This window comes from Dromiciops gliroides, chromosome 6 (assembly GCF_019393635.1).
Source record: "Dromiciops gliroides isolate mDroGli1 chromosome 6, mDroGli1.pri, whole genome shotgun sequence".
In the NCBI taxonomy this organism is placed as follows: Eukaryota; Metazoa; Chordata; class Mammalia; order Microbiotheria; family Microbiotheriidae; genus Dromiciops; species Dromiciops gliroides.
Window position 1 is genome coordinate 126,160,296 of NC_057866.1, and position 24,706 is coordinate 126,185,001.

General features: G+C 37.3%; 1 protein-coding gene across 1 annotated transcript in view; it reads right to left on the minus strand.

The window, feature by feature from the left end:
- Positions 1–710: 710 nt before the first annotated feature.
- Positions 711–24,706, minus strand: part of CLOCK (clock circadian regulator) — a 57,979-nt gene continuing 33,983 nt past the window's right edge. Inside the window, exons 13-17 of the mRNA XM_043970332.1 lie at positions 23,631–23,789; positions 21,173–21,382; positions 20,229–20,437; positions 16,442–16,721; positions 711–8,497 (exon numbers count right to left, since the gene is read on the minus strand). Coding sequence (XP_043826267.1) covers positions 8,321–8,497; positions 16,442–16,721; positions 20,229–20,437; positions 21,173–21,382; positions 23,631–23,789 — 1,035 coding nt within the window. The 3' untranslated portion in view covers positions 711–8,320. The remainder of the gene's footprint in view (positions 8,498–16,441; positions 16,722–20,228; positions 20,438–21,172; positions 21,383–23,630; positions 23,790–24,706) is intronic.

Below are 24,706 nucleotides of genomic sequence, written 5' to 3' on the forward strand. Positions count from 1 at the left end.
TTTTTCCTTTCTTTTGGATACCATCTGGTAAACTGAATAGCTTCACTTTTGAGTATTTTCATAATTAAGATTGTCTGTCTTAAGATTGGCCAAGTATTAATGATAGGATATACCTGAATGTGTATGACTTAGGAAAATGTTTGAAAAAATAGTTCCTAAGTACTGGCATCTCTGCCCCATGCCAGCAATCTTTTTCAAAACTAGGCTGATTTCACTGCTATTTAACAATAAGCAACTCATAGGACTTTTGTTTTCCTGGCCCACTTTTTAAAAAATTGGGTTGGAAACTCACAACAGTAATGGTCAATATTTGACAATGCTGAATTACCAAATTAAAAAGTAAAATACTGTATTTATATTTTCTCTATAGCAAATATTAAATGTAATATGGAAATGATGTAAATAAAAATAGTTGTAAGAACATTGGTGGGTTTTCTGTGTATGAATTATCTTGTAGTGATTTATAAAAGTATCTAATGAGCAATACAAATGTTAAATAGGATTCAGTATTGCGTAAGGGATGCTAATTGGACAAGGTGCCTCCTAGGGAAGGGGCTTTCCTCCTGCTCACAACATTGGCCTATAGAAATGTTCCCATTAAACAGAAAACTGTGGTATTTTAACTTGCCTTAACTCTCCTAATACCACATTAACACTACACACAGTAGTCTATCATCAGATAAGGATAAGGTACTAAAGCACACATGCAATTCAGCTAGTTAAGATGAATATAAATAAAGGGAGAGGTCACTGTCGGTAATTCTGAAAATATTTAATTCGTCTAGTTCTGTGCCAGATAAACACAGTAATTTATATCAAATATAGGTGACATTTAAAAACATTAGCATTGAGGTATTGTTTTTATTTTCAAAATTGAATAAAACAAAAGGTTGTTTTACATCAAGAGAAAAACATGCTACTGTTTGGCTCTTTTGCTAAAGTTCTGAATACAGTATTCTAAGGGAGAATGCATTGTTAGTAGTACAGGTTTGTTTTTAAAGCTTTACACAAATTCCTAAGGATAACTTGGCAAAACAATAGTGTAGCCTATAGGACTTTTTGGGCCACGTAACAAAAGACAGTAAGCTAACTTGCCTTTTCAAACAATTACATGTAGGAGTGTTGCCAGAAAACCAGCACAAGCAGCTCTAATACTAAAGCACAAAAGGCAACACTAAATTGACAAAACTTCATGGAACAAAATTAAAATGGTGTGTGCCTCATGTACTATATCCCCTTAATTTAGTAGCCGAGGCAGTAGGGTACTCTTGAGAAGTTACCATTTGACTTAAGTAGAATAATGCTACAGGGTCTGCAACTACACAGAGATTCTAACACAGTACCACTGAAACCATTCTTTAGCCCTCATGCTTGAGTGCAGTGTAGAATCGTTTTTGGCAAAACACGTTAAGTAGCTATACATAAAAAAAAAATAGCCATCATTATCTAAATATTTTAGACCAAAGATTCATTCAGCAGTCCCTTTTGAAAGTAAAATTTTGTCTATTTAATAATCTGGTGATTAACCCCTGTAAAATTGAGGCATATTTTTATGTAATTCAGATCAAGAATCAAGTAAGAGGAACAGGAGTAATAGGACAGAGACACACTAAGAACTACACAAAACTCCAGAAAATTCTTATTCTTGTTACAACTACCAGCAGATGTTAACAATTACAAATTTACAGAGATAAACATGTTTGTCTTAAGTTTGTATCCAGAACAGCATCAATTTAATTTGTCTTTGGGCTTTAATTTTTATATAAAGTGAACATGGAGTTAATTTTCTTGCTGCTGAGGTCCTTTTCAAATGTATACCATAGTAAAATGCATTTGAAAATAGTTCTAGCAGTGGTCTAAATTCCACCTGTTTTGGTTGGCATCTGTGGAAAAATAAAATAGATATTTTCCGACAATTTTGTTAAAAAAATCAGTCTAGTTAACAACATCATTGGGTGGGGGACAAGGATTTCAAGATAAAACATTTACAGAGCTTCCCCTATAATAACTCTTTAGTGCTAGGTATTTTGGTGCAAACATTGCCAGCAATGAACCTGCACCAGTAGTCTTAACTCAAGCACAAACAGAGAACATTCAAACAATGTCACCCTTCAAGTGATGTCACAGTTTGTTTGCCTAGAAAATTTAAAAGTATGTTTATCACATATTCAACTTTAACCCATCAAGTCAAAGACAATTTTTTACATTACCAAAAGTCAGTGTGCCGTATTTTGACATCCAGAACTCAGGAGACTCCTCTGGTATATCTAAACTATATATCCTACATCCACCTGAAACAATATTTATCAAAACTCCCTACCCGCTTCAATTGTCCAAATAACACTTCATCAGACCGTGCTATGAATGGAGACAAAATAATGGGAGATTGGGTGGGTGGGGTTTCCAGGTTCAGGAGGATTGACCAACATCAACATATGAAGGCATTTAATGACTTTATTATGCAACAGAGATTGTACCACTTCTACTGTGCCTCCTGGGATATAGTGGTATCATAACCATTAAAAGATACTGGTCATTTTCTCAACAGTTCAAAAAGCAGACAGACTAGTGGGCAAAATGTGCCACGGCTTCTGTGCACTCTTTGGCTGCATTAGGAAAGGAATTACAAATAAAGTGCTTTTTATCATTTTACAAAAAACTAAAACCTTGAACAAGTAAGCCCTACAGAATAGAAAAGGCAACAAGTGAAATAAATTTTTTGAAGGAGTTACCTTTATTCTGATTTTTAAAAACCAGTTAAGTGCAGTAGGGCAATGAGATATTTTTGTTATATTTTAGATGCAGGATTATAGTTCCTTCACTGCTGGTCTATGTAAGGAAAACCACAGATGCCCATGAAAGTGATAAGTAGCAGGGGCCCAAAATGAAAGGATTTCTTTATGCCAATCCAAAAGCAAACAAAAAAATGATACAGAAATCACTTTAATAAGAAATTTAACACATATTTTAAAATAAATACTTTTAGCCTCTTAATAAATCACAAGTGCTTTCAAAGCAATTATTCCTTTAAAATCATTTTCTAAATAATTTATAAATACTATTTTGATTGTCTCAGTGCAGCACCTCTCAGTGTTTGCTGGTGGGTAAGGGTTTCTTATGTAATATTTTCTTTACAAATAATATTTTATTTCACTAAAGGAGCATCAGGCTGGGGAAACCCAGGCAACTAACAAAGCATAAAGCACTGAAAACATCACAGAACCTTTAAATTACTATTTTATTTAAGAAAAGTAAGGAATGTAGTGTTAAGTTAGGACATGAAACTTCCAAAATTTCTGTGAACAAGCTGTTTGAATTTTTTTTTAATGTCCAAGTTTGATTCATTTCTTCTGAATTAGTCAACACTCAGTTTCTAATATCCTGCAATAACCATCTCAACACATTTCAGTTGTTTCCAGTTTTTCCAAGGGAGACAATGTTAAGATAGAATGACAGATTTTTCTCCAATCTTGTCCAAAGCAGCCATTTCCCCAGTTTTTCTAGTACAGAACTGTTTGAAGAACAATTAAAAGGAGACCCTAAAATGGTCTGCCAACACTGCAGGACACAACATTTAAAACTGATCATTTTGGTTTGCTTCTTAAAACTTACATTCTAGGATTTGCTACTACCAATTCACTGAACATTAGATCTACATACACCCCTAAGAAGCAAATTTTTCTAGACCTCTGAAAACTATAAACAGGCTCATTGGTCTGTTTTGGGGGGTTTTTTTGGTGGCCACACAAAAGGCAACACAACTTTATGAATATCTCTAAATGGAACTATTCACCTACAAACAATTCCTTCAACATTTAAAAAACAATTAACAAAGCCAAGTGGTTTTTGACACTTTAAAATCACTCCCACAAACCTAAGGTCACTGGGTCTAAATGCTTAAGACCAGAAATGCTTGACTTTATTATTCAAATGATGATTTGGGGGCCCTTTGGGAATAACATCGGTAATGATAAACTGTTTGTTAAAATGAGTAATTGCAATAAAGTGCTCATGATATATCCAGATAATGTTTTTAGACAGTACTAGACTTGAGTTTTTAAAGGGTTTGTCATTATTCCCCATGTAAAAGGATCCCCAGGCATGAGAAATTGATTCTCACCTGTCCCAGAAAGCAGCAATACTATCTTTTGGTAAGCTGACAGTAGGCACATTACCTATACAGATGGGAAAACACTAAGCGCTATGGCAAAAGTAAACTAGATTAAAATGGAAGGCATGTGAAGGGCTCCTACTTTTACAGTTATATACAAATATATATTAAATATACTATAAAAATATTTATATTTCTTTTCTTTTGCAATGACTTTAGGAGCTCAGTTCAGAAAGTTTTTACCCAATTCAAACCAAAAAAAATGCACATTTTCATCTAATCTTCCTTAAAATGGATAAGTGCCTTTGTGCAATTTCCTTTCCACAATTCTTATTCTAGTGCTCCAGCTTCCTTGTCAGACTCACTTCAGCAATGTTAATATCCAGTGTTTGTACCTTCCAACATTATTACTTCCATGGGACTGATAAGCAGGGTCATAGACATTGGAGAGGCGATATACTTGAATGAGTTTGACACAAGCAAAATATGCTTACCCATACATTCAAAGTCACTAATGAAAGTGTAGGACAAAAAAAAAAAAAGATAGAAAATGGGTGTCGGGTAGAATATCATATGATTTCTATAATTTGGAAAACAAAGTTTGCCTAGCTATGGCAGAAGTGTTCTAAATGTCTTGAATGACTTTCCAGTTACATGGAATCTTTCTCCATAAGTACTCAGCAGGGGAAACAATTCCATTTTAAGTGCTCTTCCCTAAGGCTTTTTGTTTCAGATCTCTGAACAACAGAGCCCTTAGTATAGCTCAAAGGACAACGGAACCCTTAAGGCACATGCCCACAATATCATACGAGAGACCCACGTATCATTTTTAATACATTCTGCTCCAAGTTTCTATATCTAAAAACAGCAGATTGCCTTGGTGTCCGATTATTAACAGTGCATTCTTGTACACATTCGGTTAATAGACAAAGGATTACTATCTTCATCAGATGAGATGGTACAAAGACAGTAATGAATCGTCACAATTATCACTACATAATCTCATTTTCCCCTTCAGATTGTTGGCTCTAAAATAGAAGAATGAGTATCTGGGTTCCAATGGACCATCACTCCCTGCAATGTTGATTACTCTTTGAAATTCTCTCCTCGTGTGCTAAAGCACAAGACACATCCACACACACAGAACTGCAACTAGAGCTCCTAACATTTTCCCTTCATCCTCTATTGTTCTTTAAAAGTGCTGTTTACTGTCAAAAGCTTTTTTCAGATATGTTTGAGAGGGAGGATTTGGTGGAAGAAAGGATTGTCCAGACTCTAAAAGGTACCATTTTAATTTGTGATCTTTCCTTTTAAGGGGTATATTGAGTTTAAGAACCAGGCAGCTGGTATTAGACCTTTACCTGACACCTTCACCCTCCATGAAGTTGGAAGTACATTAGAAACTTGTCTACCTAGACCAAGGGAGGTAGATAGGAGAGAATGAGAGATAAATTAAGGGGTAGAGAATAAGTGGCAGCTGGATTCAGACTAGTTTTCTTACACCACCCTGGTCAATGGAAAGCAACCAGGTATTTCATTTCAGTGGCTGTTACTTCAAAGCAAGAGAGAGTTTGGAAGAGAGGAGTGGGAATTATACAATGGAATAATTTCTCTTGATTTTCTACTCAAAATAAGTATTGGGGAGGAACTATTTAAGGCAGGGTAAGGGAGAATGTGAATAAATACGGTACTTAGATTTACTAACTCCTTGGCTAAGAGTGGAGTCTCCTGCTTCATTTTGATTGTATCAAGCTGAATCTGTAGGATTCAGAGGTCAATCGGTTTTTCTTTTAAAGACAGGTGCTTGCTCAGAGTTACCAGGTGTGCCTTAAATCAGTCCACGCATTTATCTCATCTTTATCAGCAAAGACCTCTAAAAGATGAAGCCTGATTTCAGATCAATGTATGTGGAATGGTATAACAATTTTAACAAGGCAATCTGAGGTGAGGGGGAAGTAATATCTAATTTTGGACATTCTAAACCACCAGTTTTGTTTATATATAGTTATATTCAAATACAGACATCAGGGTGAAAACTAGTTTTCATTCATGAGAATAACAGATCTCTTCTGAAAAACTAAACAGCTTGAAAAGGGATTCTTGATATGTTAAATATTGGTATCTGGTCCTGCTCCTTTTTACAAAAACAGGTCCTACCTTTCTTTGGTTCTTTATTTTTCATTTCTACTTTCCTTTTCCATTGTGGTTTTTAAGTACTAGTTCCTGGTTGGATGCAAGTCAATGAAAAGCTAAAAGTATAACCCTTAAGAATAATAACAATGTTTCTGCCATGGTGGATCTTTAAAAAGCCTTAGGGTTCAATTTTAACCTTAGTTATCTAGCATTACATGTTCAGTTATTTTCTTAGGAAAAAAATCTATTTACCAATAACTGCTATGTCAATCACTGGGGGTGGGGTGGGGTTTTGGCAATTTCAAATATCCTAATAAGACCTCCTCGGCATTATTTTTTTCCTCTGTAAATGCGGACTTAACTACAAGTACCATAACACAATCTCTTCTGTAGAGTGTTTTTTAAAGTATATTTTCTTCTGTTGGAATTTTTTATTATCTTTGTAAAATGAAGTTGCCTTCTTAAGTCTTAGTTCACGTTAGAAACCACGCTAGACACTATTTTAATTGTTTAGTATCCAACGAATCCAAACCCTGCCTCCTAATTTTTTTCTATTAAACTGTATTAATACCAAGTCAATTTACTACTCAATTCTTAAATAAATATTTTGGTCTGAAAACAGCTAAGCCTACATTTAGGAAAGCTCTGAATTTTGGGATAATATTAATGACTGTGAAAACAAAGAGGCGTTACTTTTTTTCAAATGATGCATGATCTCCAGTCGAAATAAAGTAGTCTTCCCTGGGAGAATAATAACAATATGAGTTAACATGCTAATTTTGTTAAAACTGTACTAAGACTTCAAAACTGTAATATTGCTACAGAATCAAGACAACATAGTTCAAACAATGGTCGGCATTATCACCTGAATCAAGATCAAGGCACTATGGGGCTTTTTTTCCAAACAACCCTGAATCATTTCTGACTAAAAGAAACATCGAAGTTGTAAAAGACAATAAAAAGATTTCCAACACATTTTAACAAGTTACAGTTCCCACCACAGAGAAAGTTAAAAAGTGCCTAAAATGTAAATACATTTTGTGCAAATTACTCCTATAGCTGAAATATTCTTGAAATTATTTTTTAAAACTTTTACATAAATATTTCCAACTATGAACTATATCAAAAGATGTGATCACTCCAGGGAGTAAAATTCCCAACCATCTACATACATAAAACAGTGCAAATCCTATTTTCAAACATAATTGAATAATTATGAAACAAGGGATATTTCCGAACATCCTGAAAACCCTGTTGCACGACCATCAGTTCCAACAATTGCATCAATAATTTAACCTGAAAAAAAATCCACTCCCAGCAGCACATCATACCTCATTGAACAAACTGTGACATCACAGATAAAATACAAATAGACTTGTGCCCCAGAAAAGAGTGAAAAGAACGATGTATCGTGTTGTAAACAAAAGGGAACAAAAGGGATGTATTAGTCTGAATGTGGTGCAAGAATTTAAGGAAATGTATTCAAACCTACAAAGAAGAGAGTATGCTTCCATGCAGCATATAAAATATTTTGCGCGCTCTCTCTTTATCCAGACATATACACAATATTTTACAGCATCTGTACAACAGAGAATTTGAATCTACACAACATTCTGAAAATATTTACTGTCCCATAATCACCTGACAAAAGTACAAAGTCTTCTGGACTGTCTTCATGGCATTTTTTAGCAAAATTCCAACCACTGGTGTGGCAACAGCATGTCCACTGTAACATTTGATAAAATGCACAGAATTACTAGAAATAAACATTGTTAGTGCCCCTCAGGTTCACTTTAGATCAGACTCCATTGGGCAAATTAACATTTGGCAGGTTGTTCATTTCTTATTTATTAAAAAAAAAAATGTCTGGGCACCTAACATGGTCAGAATTGGCCACATCCCCATGTTCATCTTCCTGCTGGCTAGTACTTAGTGTACTTCCATAGCGCACTCCCGACAGATTTCCAACACTGCATCTCATGTGGTCTAGGTTTTTCCTGTCATCATTGAAGCATCAGTGCAGTTCTTTACAAACAGCCGCTCCTTGCCCTCAATGTCAGAAAAGGGGCAAATTTGCTACTGTGGTTGAGCTTTGGAAGGGTCAGCCAAACCATCAGTTCTATGCCGGCTAAGTAGCTGTGGCTGAGACTGATGCTGCTGGTGGTGGGCCTGAGGCAGAGTGCCCTGTTGTAGTGGAAAAGCAGCAGAGAGGATAAGCTGAGTTGAAGGATTTCCATGAAGCAGCCTGGAAGTCTAAAAACATGATAAAAATTATTTAGTCCCTGCTCCTTTATCCGCTTGAGTGCACCTATTTCTTTCCTTAAAAGACTGGGTTCTCCCTATCTCATCCAGGCAGGAGGTACAGCAGCTACCCCACCCCCCACCCCCGACTGATCCCAGCAAGCTGCAACTTTTTTGACTTAGGGTGCTCTGCCTCTCCTGAGATAGCCTAGTGCCCCCCTAGGGCAGCTAGATGATGAAGTGGATAAAGAGCTAGTCCTTAAGTTGGGAGGACCTGAGTTCAAATCTCACCTCACTTATTAGCTGTGTGACCCTGGGCAAGTCACTTAACCCCAACTGCCTTAAACATCCAGGGCCATTTTCACTCATCCTGATGTATATCTTGCCACTGGACCCAGATGGCTCTGAAGGAGAGAGTGAGGCTGGTGACTCTGCACTGCCCTCCCTCACTTAAATCCAATTCACTGCAAGTCATGAAATCACCTCCCAATGTTACAGTCCTCTTCAAGAACAAAGGACCACCAACAACAACAATGGCCCCCTGCTCCCACATTGGTGTGTGATTCACTGTGGACACCTAATTGGCATTAGCTTGTTAGCTCCACTTGAGTTCAGAATTCCCATGGTCAAGCAATCCCCTGGCCACAGCTGGCTAGCAGGAAGGAAGAGGTTTTTAGCAAGGTAGCACTGAGGAAGAGACAGTATTGGCATATTTTTCCAACTACCACATCAAGTTCACTTTCCATAAGGACCATAAAATCTAAAATTGGAAAAGACCTTAAGAGAAATGTAGCTCAACCCCATCACTTTACAAATCATCAAATAGGCTCAGATAGGACAAAAGAATCATTTCAGGTCATGCTAGTGCTAAGTGGGAGAACTGTTCTATGAGCCCATATTTTTTGTCTCCAAAGTCCTTTTCCTACTATATTTGACTTGTTCAGATTATTAATACCTATGTCATTCTTGCTAATTTTTTTTTTAAACCAAACCTGTTGAGAAAAATATAAGGCCTACTCTCCCCTCAAAAACAACATGAGATTCAGTTCAACAATCTGAAAGTTAAAATGATGGAGAAATTAATCTCCTGATATTCCTGGCATCAGGCCCAAAACATAAAAATCCCTTTCCCATGAATCTATGCATAAACTGCTCTATTTTGTGACAAATAAACACACTATGAACACACCTTGAAAATATAATAAATTTCTAGTATTATTGTAGTGGTTTTAATCATTATCTAGATCACTTCCTTGTGGCAGAGGGGCTTGCGTAGCTCAATGAACAGTTAGATTGTAGCGGAGAATTCTGACAAAAATGGAGAAGGAAAAGGCAAACCACCCCAGTATCTCTGCCAAGAAAACCCCATGGACAGCACTGAAATGATAAAGGATTTGACCCCAGAAAATAAGCCCTTCAGGTCAGAAGGCACATTAGTGAAGAGTGGAAGTCAAGTAGCTCCAGAAAGAATGAGGTAGTTAGGCAAAAGCTGAAAGGAAGCCCAGGTGTGGGAGCGTGCCTGGCGATGAAAGGAAAATCTAATGCTTCAGACCAATATTGCCTGGGAACTGAAATTAAGATCTATGAACCAAGATCGAACAGGGAATGAGAAGATTAAACACTGACATCTTAGATGTGAATGAGCTCAAATAGTCAGAAATGGGTGAATTGGATTCAGGGTATATACATATACTGCTGTGGACAAGAATCCCTTAGAAGAAATGGAGTAGCCCGCCCTCAGGGTTAATGAAAGGGTGAGAAAAGCAGTGGTGAGGTAAAATCTCAAAGACAGACGACCTCTTCAAATCCAAGGCAAACTGTTCCACATCAGAATCCAAGTCCATGCTCCAACCACTGATGCTGAAGAGGCCCAAACTACTCAGTTCTATGGAGACCTACAACATCTTGTAGAAATAAATGATGTGACATTCTTTGTAGGGGATTGGAATGCTAAAGTAGGAAATCAAAAGACAACTGGAATAACAGGCAAGTTTGGCTTTGGAGTACAAAATGAAGAAGGACAGAGACTAATAATAGAGTTTTGTCAAGATAACTTGCTAATCAAATGGTCAATATAGAAATCAGATTGATTCTATACTTTGCAGCCCAAGATGGAGAAGCTTTATACAGTCACAGTTAAAACAAGACCTGGAACTGACTGTGGCTGAAATCATGGGCTTCTTATTACAAAGTTCAAACCTAAATTGAAGAAAGTAGGGAAAAATCATCAGATCATATATATATAGATATGACTTAAGTAATGTCCCTTATGAATATGAAGTGATGAACAGATTTAAAGGATTAGATCTGGTAGATAGAGTACTTGAAGAAATATGGATAGAAGTTCAAAACACTATAAAGGAAGCAGCAACAAAAAAATTCCAAAGAAAAAGAAGAGCAAGAAAATAAAATGGCTGTCTGATGAGGCTTTACAAATAGCTGAGGAAAGAAACAAGTGAATACAGAGTTCCAGAGAATATCAAGGAAAGATAACAAAATTTTCTTAAATGAGCAATGCAAATAAAAGAAAACAACAGAATAGAAAAGACAAAAGATCTCTTCAAGAAGATTAGAGATACCAAGGGAATGTTCCATTCCAAAATGAGCATGATAAAAGACAAAAATGTTGGGAATTAACATCACTGATAACCAAGATGGTATGGTTACAGATTTAGATACAGACATTCTGGAGAATAAAGTCAAGTGGGCCTTAGGAAACATTACTAACAATGAGGCTAGTGGAGGTGATGGCTCAGCTATTTAAAATCTTGTCATTAAATGAGAGAAATGAAATAAAGTCTCCCCCAGAAAAATGCTGTTATCTCAGAAAACTAAACAGGGAAGGAGTCTGGGTAAAAAAGGAGATTTGCAGAAAGGGGATCTCAAGGCTAAAAGGCAGTCTTGTAGGCACCTAAAAGTAGATATAGAACTTCAAGGCTAGTAGTCTAGCTAGTCCAAGTGTGCAAAAGGTTAAAGCCAGTTTGTACTGCCCTTGCTTAATTAGCTTATGCATATTAACTGCTAATACCCCAAAGGTGGAGACTGCCACCATTTTCAAACATGCTATTATAAGGGGCTAAAATTAGCCTCAGGCACCTCGAACAGGCCACCTCTCCGCCAGCATGACTGCTCTCCCTGAAACCACCCCAGGCACGTAAAGCCTCCTGTGCCCATGCCCCACTCAGCTGGGATATGCACAGGTTTCTCCGCCCAGCCCCTGGCTCCAGGGGCTTAGTGCGGTGGTCAGCCTCGGGCCTGGCCCTGGGGGCACCAATGAATTACCTTGGTGTGTGTGGGCAGGGTCAGCCCAAGTTTCAGGAGGACATAGAAGGGTTATATAGCCTGTGGGGCTGACAGTGAGAGGGAGGACTGAGTAAGGGAGGAAGAGTGAAGGAGAGAGCAGAGGAGTGAAGAGGGAGGCTAGAGAGAGCAGGCATAGCTGTTGGTTAGTGAGAGCAAGAGAGAAGGAGAGACAGGGAGTGGAGAAGTAAAGAGGCTGTTGATGAGAAAAAAAGAAGGGGTTTCCAGTGAGTTGAATAAGGGTGGCTTTCAGTTAAGAGGGGAGCAACATAGAGAGAGGGAGGCGAACCAGTCCAAGTGAGGCATGGCTGCAGTGGTGGCAGCGGCCAGTCATATCCACAGGTGAGAGACATGGGAGGAGATTTCATGGTGGCAGGGAAAAAGTTAAAACGCAGTCAGGTTGTATTATCCTCCTTCTATTCTTATTTCTAAATTGGTTCACCTCAATAAACCCTGTTTTGTCTTTATTTGAAAGAGGCTTCCTAATCTTTTTATAATCAGGTTGAGGGAGGCAGTGGGGGAGAGGGAGCCTCCCAAGTGCCTCTTCCCATATTAAAGTAAAAGTTTACAGCTTAGCAAGCCAGTTAATAATTTCTTTCACTATGTAACAGGAGGGGGGACATCAATATGTAGAGGCGTTCTGGAAAGATTGTACACTTCTTGGTCCTCAACCAATGAGGCAAAGAGGTGAAGGACCTTTGTGATAGGATTAGGGATTAAAAAGAGTAGTATGGGGGCAGCTAGGTGGTGCAGTGGATAAAGCACCGGCCCTGGATTCAGGAGTACCTGAGTTCAAATCCGGCCTCAGACACTTGACACTTACCAGCTGTGTGACCCTGGGCAAGTCACTTAACCCCCATTGCCCCGCAAAAAAAAAAAAAAAAAAAAAAAAAAAAGAGTAGTATGAGTGGCAAAGTGTGCCATTTTTCTTTACAATGCACGACCATTCTTGCAAGAATGTAATAAAGCCTTCATATATTCTACAAAAAGGAAAGTCCAGTATTTTTATTTCTGACATTAAAGTGCTTACTCAATATGCCAGCAGATTTAGAAAACTCAACAGTGGCCACTAGATTAAGAAAATACTAGTTTATGTCTCAACCTAAAGAAAAACAATGCCAAATAATGTTCAAAACATCTGTACTCATTTTGCATGCCAGATTCTACAAGCTAGGCTTTAGCAATATGTGAACCAAGAATTACCAGAAAGGCAGGCTGGTTTTCAAAGAAGCAGAGTGTGGAAATTTATTTTGATTTGGGGACCCTACCTTTGGGCTGAGATTGGAAAGCCTTAGGCCCTCAGGGTCTCTTCTGTGTGGGAGGTGCTGGTGCCCCTCCTCCTCAGCTTCAGCTGAGTCAAAAAGCCCGGTGGGCTGTACAAGACGCCAGGTCAGACAGCTGAGGGAAAAAAAGCCCCCAGCTCCCTCTGACCTGAGCAGAAGTATCTGAGAGATGCTGGGCTCTGGTGTAGACTGTGCTGAGGCACGTGAAGCTAGAGCACACCCCTCCCCCCCACCAGCCGCAGCCCTGGCTAGTGGATTAGTTTGGTGTGTGGGTGCAAGAAACCCTGAGATTTGAGTGGAGAGAAGAAAAGGTATATACAGACCTGGGGGTTAGATTGGGGGGGGGGCTGATGAGATTAGAGAGGTTTGGACAAGGAAACGGGAGAACAGACAAGATAGAGAGACTGGGGGCTGCTGACAAGACGGCAAAGGTTGGAGAAGACAGACAGGGGCTACAAGGACGCAGGAGAAGATGAGAAAGACTAGGAGCAGGGAAAAGAGAGGCCGAAGGGCAGACTGACGGAGCAGACAGATAGAAGGTCGGTGAGAGAGAAACACAGGGGTTCATCGGTGGCATTAAGGAGAGGAAAGTTAGAAGCAGGGGGATTTACAAAGTGAAAGGGTACAGGCGGAGTTAGTGAAAGTAGCTGAGCAAGTGAAAATACCCTGAGGCGAGAGGTGGCTAAGGCCCTTATTGTATTAAAAAAGTTCAAAGCGCAGCAGGTGGGAAAGAGCCGCAGTGGAAAGAGACTGCAGGAAAGCAGTCAGGTTGTACATTTTATTTCCCTGTATTCTTAATTTTAAATAGTGTAACGATTGGAATGACGCCACCTGCTGGAGACTTACTGTAGAAGAGTTCCACCCATGAAGTGAAGGTCTTTGAGGGCAAGACCAGGAGTCTTTTCTTTGGTGTCAGGAAGTGACGCGGGCTAGTGGGAGGAGGAAGGAAGAGACTGGCGCACTCACTCTCGCGCTCTTTCCTGAGGACGCTGGTGGAGCGGGGAGCTAGAAATGTGCTCTCCCTTTAATAGATAGGAATCTAGGCCTTTTCTTCTCTCTTTACCAACTCTTATTCTCCTTAATAAATGCTTAAAAGTCTAACTCTTGCTAAAGCTTATAATTTACTGGCGACCACTCATTGGATATTTTAGACAGTTTAGCTAGAATTTTAGCCCTTAACAATAGCATCTCATAAATAAACTCTGCTTTGATTATTTAGTTAAGAGGCTTCTTAATATTTTGCTTATCAATTTGGGAGTGGAGCAGTGTGGTAGAACTTTATAAACGGCCCACATTAAATTAATAGCAGTCAGATAGCCAATCAAAAGTCCCAGATTAGTCACCCCAGTCAGATTAGCCCCCCAAATTAGGCTAGTCATTCAAAAATATTTTCACAAGAGGAACTAGAGACCAAATTGCCAACATTTGCTGGATTATGGAGAAAGCAAGGGAGAGTTCAAGAAAAACATCTACTTTTGCTTCACTGACTACACTAAAGCCTCTGATTGTATTTATTAGAACAAAATGTGGCAAGTTCTCAAAAGAGATGGGAATACCAGATCATTTTACTTGTCTCCTGAGGAATTTGTACATGGGTCAAGAAGCAACAGATTATATTGTCACTTTATTTATTTACTTAGATGCAGAGTACATCACGAAAAATGCCAGGCTGTATGAATCAAAAGCTGGAATTAAGGTTGTTAGGAAAAATATCAACAATCTCTGATATGAGGGGCAGCTAAATGATGCAGTGGATGGAGCACCAGCCCTGGATTCAGGAAGACCTGAGTTCAAATCTGGCCTCAAACACTTCACACTTACTAGTTGTGTGACCTTGGGCAAGTCACTTAAGCCCTGTTGCTCCACAAAATAAAATAAAAATAAAAATAAATTTTTAATGTAAAAAAAAAAACCCTCTTGATGAAGGTGAAAGAGGAGAATTTTAAAAGCTAAACCCAACATCATTTCCTGGCAAATACAAGGAGAAGAAATGGAATGTGTCAGATGTTATATTATTGGGCTTAAAGATTACTGAATTCAGCAAGTGCAGTCATGAAATTAAAAGATGCTTGCTCCTTGGAAAAAAAGTTATGGCAAATCTGGACAATATACTAAAAAGCAGAGACATCACCCTACAGACAAAGATCCACATGGTTAATGCTATGGCTTTTCCAGTAGCAACAGGCTGTGAGAGTTGGATTATAAGGCAAGCTTTGCACTGTAGAATTGAAGCTTTTTAACTATGGTGCTAGAAAAGACCTGAGAACTTCTTGGACAGCAAGGAGATCAAATTAGTCAATACTTAAAGAAATTAACTCAAACTATTCACTGGATGGTCAAATACTGAAGCTGAAGCTTAAATACTTTGGCTATGTAATGAGAAGATGGGACTCACTGGAAAACACCCTGATTTTGGGAAGGATGGAAGGCAAAAGGAAAAGGGGACAGCAGAGGATGAGATGTATAGACAGTAAGTATCATGGAAGTATCGAACATGAGCTTGGACAGATTTTGGAAAATAATGGAGGTCAGAAGAGCCTGGCATGCTATGGTCCATAGGGTCAGGAAGAGTTGGACGTGACTGAATGAATCAACAACAACAAATGGATGTTCCACCTTAGACAGATCTATCTGCTCGTCTTAGTTGAAAGTACCATGCTCATGCTGACAGTGCTGTGATTTTTATTTCTGAATAAGCCATTTGGCTTTGTTTATTCCAGAAACATAGACTCTAGAGAGCCATCTCACCAATCAGGGAGTTCTTGCTCCAAAGGAAAATTAGAGTTAGAATTCGTATCCATACAAAACCATCACTACTACTAGAAAAACTCAAAGGACTCTTTGAGTGTGTTAGTAGCATTATCTGAAGAATATGAAGAATAGTAAAATATTACGAAAACAAGAAAATAATGTTTATATGGTTAAAAGTTATCAAATAGTATGAAAGACCCCAAGACATTGTATGTGGGTAAATGTGTGCATGTGCGCACACACACACACACACACACACACACAATTTAGCTATTTTTTGTGTATCTCTATTTATCTTTGACTAAAGATATATAGGCTGTCCCAAAAATCTTATTGCCATTTTAAGCTACTAAGATTTGGGTCGCCCTGAATTTAAATATTTTGGCATTAGTAAGAGTCATTTAATCAGGGGGAAAGGGTTAGCATGATAAACAGCAATAGTCTCACTGTCTTAAGGCATACTAGAGACAAGACTTTTTTGGGAAAATAAAAAAGTTATATACTGAACCCCTTTGGAGGTTGGGGCTTATTACAAAAAAAAAAAAGGTTAAATCTGCTTACTAATAATTCTATTACCTAGAATGAAATTAGAATTGGAAAAATTCTATATAGAAGGAATGACCTGTAAGAACTGTTGTGGCTGAGTCAGCTGAGCCTGAGATGACTGCTGAATGGTAGTTAGCTGTGGTTCCTGCTGGCTCTGTTGCTGCTGCTGTTGCTGTTGCTGCTGCTGCTGTTGCTGTTGTGTTATTGACAATGTCTGTGGCTGCTGATGTTGTGCAGCAAAAGTGGGATAGGCAGTTACGACCTGACCCATAAACATAGTACTAGGTACCATAACTGCTCCACAGGCTACAGGAGCAGTAACTAATTTGGTCACCAGTTGTTGACCTTGAGAAAATCTGTAAAAGAAAAGAGAAAGCCCTATAGTCAAACATATAAGGTACATACTATAAATAAATAATCGTTTATTGAACAGGGATATTTATCTGGTCAATATTTAGGGTTATTTTAGCAAAATAAAAAAGCTGTGACTCCTTGTGGACAGGCTTAATTTCTATTTTTGATACATAAATTCAGATTTTAAAACTTCATCCTATTACAACAAAAAATGTCAGGAACCTATGGTTTCCTTGGTGCAGCCTAGACAGTAACTCATCTGTAACACAATAGAAAAGTCTTAGAGAATTAGATGAAGTGCATGGATGTTATATGACTTCTCTGTGGTCAAGTATCAGAGGTAGGGATTTGAACCCAGGTTTTCCTCACTCCAATCCAGCACTCTGTCCACTACACCACACTGTTTCTTACAACAGAAATATATACAAAAAATCATAGAAAATACAAATACGCTTTCCTTTTGGTATCCTGAGTCAGATTTTTATATCATCTGGTTCACTGTCAACCATAAGCAAGCTGTAATTTATCAGGGTAAAGGAAATAATACCTTTTTACAAAAGCTTAATGTTAGGGTTTTAGAAATGTAATCGTTTAGGGCAGCTAGGTGGCACAGTGGATAAAGCACCGGCCCTGGATTCAGGAGGACCTGAGTTCAAATCCAGCCTCAGACACTTGATACTTACTAGCTGTGTGACCCTGGGCAAGTCACTTAACCCTCATTGCTGCCCTGCCCCCCAAAGAAATGTAATAGTTTAATAGTAACAACAATAATAATTGATATTTATATAATGCTTTAAGGTTTGTAAGGAACTTTAATAGGCACGTATGGTGGATATTATTATTTTCATTTTATGATTAGGAAACAGAAACCTAGACAAATCAAGTGATTTGTCCAGGGTCACAGCTGGTATCATAGGCATTCCTTAAACCCAAGCCTCTTTCAACTCCAAGTCCAGCACTCTTGTTACTGTAGCATGCTGCCAAAAATTCTATCAATGATAAAGACAATATGGATTTATATTTTTATCTATGTAGCATAATTCTGATCCTAATGTTAATTTTTTAATTGTATTTTTTCCTTTTGGGAAAAAGATTCCCATTTGCCTTCTTTGAAAGAAAATTACTTTCCAACAAGGATATAATACTTGAAATTTACTTGAAAGTCATATATATAACATACTGAAATTAAATATATTACACTTTTATTATTGTTTCGAATGCATACATACACATATACACAAACGTTAAATGTTGGTGGTTGTTGTTGAGTCATTTCAGTCTAGCCCAACTCTTCATGACCACTTTGGGGGTTTTCTTGGCAAAACTATTCCAGTGGTTTACCAAGTCCTTTTCTGGCTCATTTTATAGATGGAGGAAACTGAGGAAACAGGGTTAAGTGACTTACCCAGGGTCACACAGTTAATAAGTATTGGAGGCCAGATTTAAATTTAGTAAGACTAGTCTTCTTAACGCCAAGCCTGGTACTCTATGCACTGTGCTACCTAGGTGCTCAAAATGTTGGTTATTATTTTTTTAAAACTATTTGTCTATTCTATATTTTAAAAATAAATGTATTTTACTTAAAATCTATACAATCTTGAACCTTTTACCCTTCAAAGTAAAAAGATTACAGAAAACACAAAGAAACCAGTTACAGTAAAGAAATAGCTTATTCAACAGAAGAACAAAATAACAGGACAAGAAAATGTCATTTCTCAAGAAATTAATACAAGTAAAATAATATAAGTTATGGGTATAGATTGCATTGCTGGGTTATAGTTTGTGATAAACATCATCTCAATCCTCAAAATTAAATCCTTCAATTTATTTTTGTTTGTTGCTCTGTAGGACAGAGATTATTTCCAGATATTTACTACATAGTATTGAATTTGTTCAAATTTAGAACCAACTTTTAAAACTATATTTTTTCTTAGCTTTTAAAATAGACCCTCCAGTTCTCTGGAGCTGTGAGAATTGGAATACCGCCTTGCTGGAGAGATATTGTGGGGAAGCCCCACCATGACGAGAAACCTAGTGATGACAGGTCAGGTGCTCTTCTGCATCTGGAACTTGTCTCTGTAGAGCCGCTTGTTAGTTTTGTTAATCAGGGCTGCCAGACAATTAGCTTGAGGCTGTGTGTGTGTGTGATGGGCCTTTTCCTGTGAGAGAGAGTGGTTTTGGGAAAAAGCCAGGGAGGAGAGGTTTCACTTTGGCTCTCAAGAGAGAGGGAAAGGGATTCTGCGCAGCTGGTGATTCCAGGTGGTGGTGAGTTTGTGGGATGTATAGTTTTTCCCTTCCCCTATTCCCTTTATCATTGTCCCTAGCTTTATTAACCTCAATTGTGTTTTAAATTTGTTCCCATTAATAAACCCTGTTTTGATTATTGAAAAGAGGCTATTAATCTCCTTTCTTACCCCAATATTACAGCGAGCTGCCCAATTAACTGTCCCCATTACTAAATTTGGTGCTTACAGAGGCTATCATCATTGCTGCTTGCTTGTTAGTAAGTTGCAAGAGTTTAAAATAAACCTTAATCACAGAATACAATAGAATATTCAACTACAACATGAACAGAACACTGTACTAAAGTAGAGGCACTATAGGCATCACACTAAAATATCATTATGATTCTAGTGAGTATACAGTATTATATATAATACTATATAGTATTATAGTACTACAAGTATAGCCTACTAATATAAGTGATACTGTATTCTATAAAGTATATGGTTCTACTATAATATCAGTACCCTACTAGCATTATATTACAATATTACTTCAAAAGTAGGTGATTTCATCATGCTGGATGCTCCCTCTATTGAATTTGACCACCACCCTTCCACCAAGTCAATGGCCACAATGTTAATCATCGTGCAGGCAGGCTGAGGATACACCTCTCTAAAAATAACTACATATTAGTCCTTGGACAACAAAGAGCATCACTGGATACATTTTCAAAGCCTTTCAAGCTTGGGAAGATCTGCCAAAAAGTCCTCTGGCACAGCCTTCAAAAAAACCCACGGTCTTTTTTGCCTCAGCAAGGCACTGTTAATATAGACCTTAGTGAAGAGTATACATACATATATACATACACATACACACATATATACATTATATATATTTTTTTTAAAGACTTTTTTAAAGGGAAGTATGTTTTTTTGTAACCTAAAATAGGTTATTGCAAACTTATGAACAAGTTGTGTTTATAAGTTTATCTGTATTCATTTGCAATTCAAAAATATAGCTTCTAAAAGAAACAATGTTATAATAATGTAATGTTTTAAGTTAGTTGGATTCCAAGCATAGCCCTTAAAAACTCATTTAACCCAAAATGTAAGTGAATTCTAGTGGTAGTTACAATATTTGGCAACCCAATTATCACTCCCAAAATTTATTCCCAGCTTTAAACTAAATAACTCATTATAGCAACATAGTTATTTAGTTTTCATCAAATAAAGTTTTGAGGCTCTATAAATAGAAATATAAAATTAATCCTATATAATGGTTACCTTATCTGTCTGTCCTGAGTGAAAGTGGTTACTGCAGGACTCTGGTTGTTGTTGTTGTGTGGCATGCTAGATGGAATCTGGACGACATTTCCTGTTGTAGGCTGAGAAATGACCATAGTGTTGTACAGTGGAGCAGCCAGCGTGCTTTGAGTCTGATTGGAAAGAGAGGTTTGTTGATTGTGCCCACTGAGAATGTTTGGCTGAGTTTGCTAGGAAAGATAATATTTTATAGATAACTTAAAAAAAATTAAATCAAATGTATTTCAAGGATACTATATTTGTTTTTGCCAGTGGGAATTTCTGATTAAAACTTAGTGATCTGAAGCAATGACTATAAATGTACTTTTTAGGAATGATATACACAACAAAAACTAATAGCTGCTAAAGAGTGTATTTACCTTCTAAAGTCAACAATTACCTTTAAGAAGGGAGACAAAAATGTTAACTCTGGAAGATGAAAGACACACAGAGAATAGATACTTATTTGAAATGGCTAAAGGCTAATATTTTGCATATCACAGATTGGGCTTGGAATATAACTAATACATTTCTTTTTCTTTTTTTTTTTTTTTTTTAGTGAGGCAATTGGGGTTAAGTGACTTGCCCAGGGTCACACAGCTAGTAAGTGTGTGTTAAGTGTCTGAGGCCGGATTTGAACTCAGGTACTCCTGACTCCAGGGCCGGTGCTCTATCCACTGCGCCACCTAGCTGCCCCCAAACTAATACATTTCAAGACATATCCCAGTATGTAAAACATTACTATTTGCTACTGAAATAGTTTTGCATAAAGTTATTTAAAAACCACCACTGATCTATATTATCCATTGGCCTTCTTAATTTCATGAGTATAAAATATACTTTTTAAAAACAAGTTTTTATTTCAGAAATTTTATAAGTTAAATCACTCAATCATCTTTATGGCCCAAAAGCATTTTATAATTTACCTGAGTTGCTGGACTTTGTAAAGTCTGTTGTTGCATCATGTGCTGAGAAGAACCAATATGTCCAGTATTTATTCCACCTTGAATCTGATTAGTCTGAACAACCTGACTTTGCATGTTTATAGGTGTAAGTTGTTGCATATTTGATGAATTTCCAGAAGAAAGTTGAACAGAACCAAAATTCAATCCAGGGGATGATTGCTGTAAAAACATCTTTAAGAAAATTCTAAAGTAAGTAAGTTGTGTTTTTTTTAAAAATCTATACAATTAACTCAAAAAAAACTCCCCAATAACTCAAACTACAATTCAATGATAAGAACAGCTTTGAATACCCAAAATGTTATGCCCAAATTCTGTTTCATAAAGCAACTTTTCAAGTTTTATTAGGTTATTTTACAATACCTCAATGTTTTCAAATACTGAAAAGGTGTCCCCCCAAAATATCAAAAAAGCTAAAAAACAATTTTCAACTCACATATACACATATAAATGAATTCATAAATATAGATATACATAAAATATAACATTTAAGAACAGGAGATAGTGGAGGGAAGAATATTGGAAAAAATCCAACAATAGCATGTCCCAACTCCAAAAAGGCTAAGAAACATTTCAGGAATCCTACTTCTACTCTCTGCCATAGCCTAACTCTTAAATTAGATTTAAATAAAACTAATTTTATAGTCTTGAGAGAGGACTATAAAACTCAAATTAGATTTATTTAAGCAAAACTAATTGTATAGTATTAGGAGAAGAAAAAAAATTGCCATTTATATTTCAATGTTACTCGCCAATTATAGACTTTCTAGACCAGTTATTTGGAACTTCAAAATGAATCAAAAATAAAGAGTAAAGGTAGGAAGCCATAATGTGGGAGGAAAAGCCCTGAACTTGAATTCAGGAGATCTGGGGTTAGATTTCAATTGTGAAACTTTCTGTAAGTCATATATATGTACAAGGGCATGTTACTGAACTTCTCTGAGTCTCAGTTACCTCATCTTTAAAATGGGAATAACAACACTTAGAAGATGAAGAGATATGAGTGGTTCAGAGAGGGAAAGCTGAAACTTGGATGAATGAATGAACAGACCCAAAGAATGATAATGAACTTGTTAAGAGCTAAAATTCTAGCTAGTCTGTCTAAAATATTTAATGAGTGGTCGCCAATAAATTATAAGCTTTAGCAAGAGTTAGACTTTTAAGCATTTATTAAGGAGAATAAGAATTTGGTAAAGAGAGAGAAAGGCCTAGATTCCTATCTATTAAAGGGAGAGCACATTTCTAGCTCCGCTCTCCACCTGAGTCCAGAGGAAAGAGAGCGAGACTGAGCGCCAGTCTCTTTCTTCCTCCTCCCACTAGCCCGCGTCACTTCCTGACACCAAAGAAAAGACTCCTGGTCTTGCCCTCAAAGACCTTCGCTTCATGGGCAGAACTCTTCTACAGTAAGTCTCCAGCAGGTGGCATCATTCCAATCGTTACAGACTGATTGATATCAACTCAACCTGGCCTCCACAGATATCCCTAAGAGATCTATGGATAGATTTCAAGGAGTTCATGGACTTACATGGGAAATAAATTACATCTTTATTTTTACTAGCCTTTGATTTCCTTTGTAATCTTATGCATTTTATTTTTATGCATTTAAAAACTTTCTGAGAAGGGATCCACAAACTTCATCAGACTGCCCAAGGCATCCAATGCACAAAAATGGTTAAGAAGATCCAATTTAGAGGGCGGTCTATGCAATGAATGCCCCAAATGCCCATGATTCTGATTTGTTAAAATGGTTTTTTGACTTCAATTTAGAAGGTCTAGATGACAGATTCATCAGATTAATCTTTAACATGAATCTGGGTCAGGGCTAACATAATGAACTCTAGAAACTCTATGATAGCCCCAACTGTTAGTGTTCTACCTGTTTATTTGGTATTTATTCTTAGGCAGCTAGGGGGCACAGTACATAGAGTGCTAGCCTAGAGTCAGGAAGACCTGAGTTCAAATCTGCCCTCAGACACTTACTTACTAGCTATGTGGCCCTGTGCAAGTCACTTAACCCTGTTTGCCTCAGTTTCTCATCTATTAAATGATCTGGGGAAGGAAATGGCAAATCACTCTAGTAGTTTTGCCAAGAAAACCCAAAATGGGATCATGAAGAGCTGGATATAACTGAAATGCCAGAACAACAACAGAAATTTATTCTTATATGTTGTCTCCTCTACCAGAACGTAAGTTCCAGGAGAGCAGAACTGTCCATTTTTTAATCTTTCTATCTCCAGTGCTTAGCACATAATAGGCTCTTAATAACTGTTTGTTGAATGATTATTAAATTCACTTTAGAAAATGAAGCATTTTACTTCCACCTCATAGTCATTAAGTCTATTTATGATAAGAATTTCCCTCTTCCTTAGATATATATGAAAAGATTCACAAATGCTGGTGGTCAAACTTAAGAGTAACTTACTTGTAGCCCTTGACCATGGACCATTTGTAGCTGTTCTTGGATTTTTCTGAGTTCTTCTTGTTGTCGGTGAATATTTGCCTCTATCATCCGGGTCCGTTGTTCCAGCTGATCTTTTAGGTGCTGCATGGCTCCCAACTGAGCTGAAAACTGAAACATGGGCTGCAGTACCATAAAGAAATCAGATTTTTTTCAGAACTATTTATTCCCTATGATCATAGAATAAGTAAATTGTCTCTACTAATTATGTATGCTAGTGAAAACCAACTGTTAGCTGAAAGCATAACTAATTGTAGTTATAATACTAATACTAGCTCATATTTCTATAGTACTTGAAGGTCTGCAAATATTTTGCATAATTATTTCATTTATTCTCAGTGCAAATTAAGTGCACTCACTATTTAGAGTCATGGCAGGAGAGGAATCAAGACTTAATCTGATAAACTTCTACATTATGCTGAGTCGCTGTTACTACTAGATAAGTAATGTTAATGAGGACCAGATAAGGACCTGTAAAATCTTCCAATCATAATAAAAATATAATCAGACATATATTTCTTTTGATATAACATTATGGATGGAGGCAGTTTCTACTTCTTGCCATTTCTAATTTTGCTGCTTTGCTTGTTTGACACTGCTTAGTAAAGAGAAAGATACTTTATTTCCTCCCATCTTTACCAGCTCTTTCAATGCCTTCTTGTTGAGGGTCAAATAGATGAAGGTAACAATACTCATAAAGTCAAGATACACTACACACATGCATTTTAAGATTTTGTCCCAAGGAGGACATTGTGCCTAAAAGTAGGGACTACCTGAGTTACATTTTATATAACACTAGAGGTGAAAAAATCCTTAATAGAAAGGCAAGGGATTAGATGTTCCTTGTAAAAATTGCCTTCTTTCTTTTCTTTTCTTTTTTTTGCAGGGCAATGAGGGTTAAATGACTTGCCCTGGGTCACACAGCTAGTAAATGTCAAGTGTCTGAGGCCAGATTCAAACTCAGGTCCTCCTGAATCCAGGGCCAGTGCTTCTTCCTTTTTGAAAGAAAAATTTAGACAACCAATGGGTTTTATTGTATC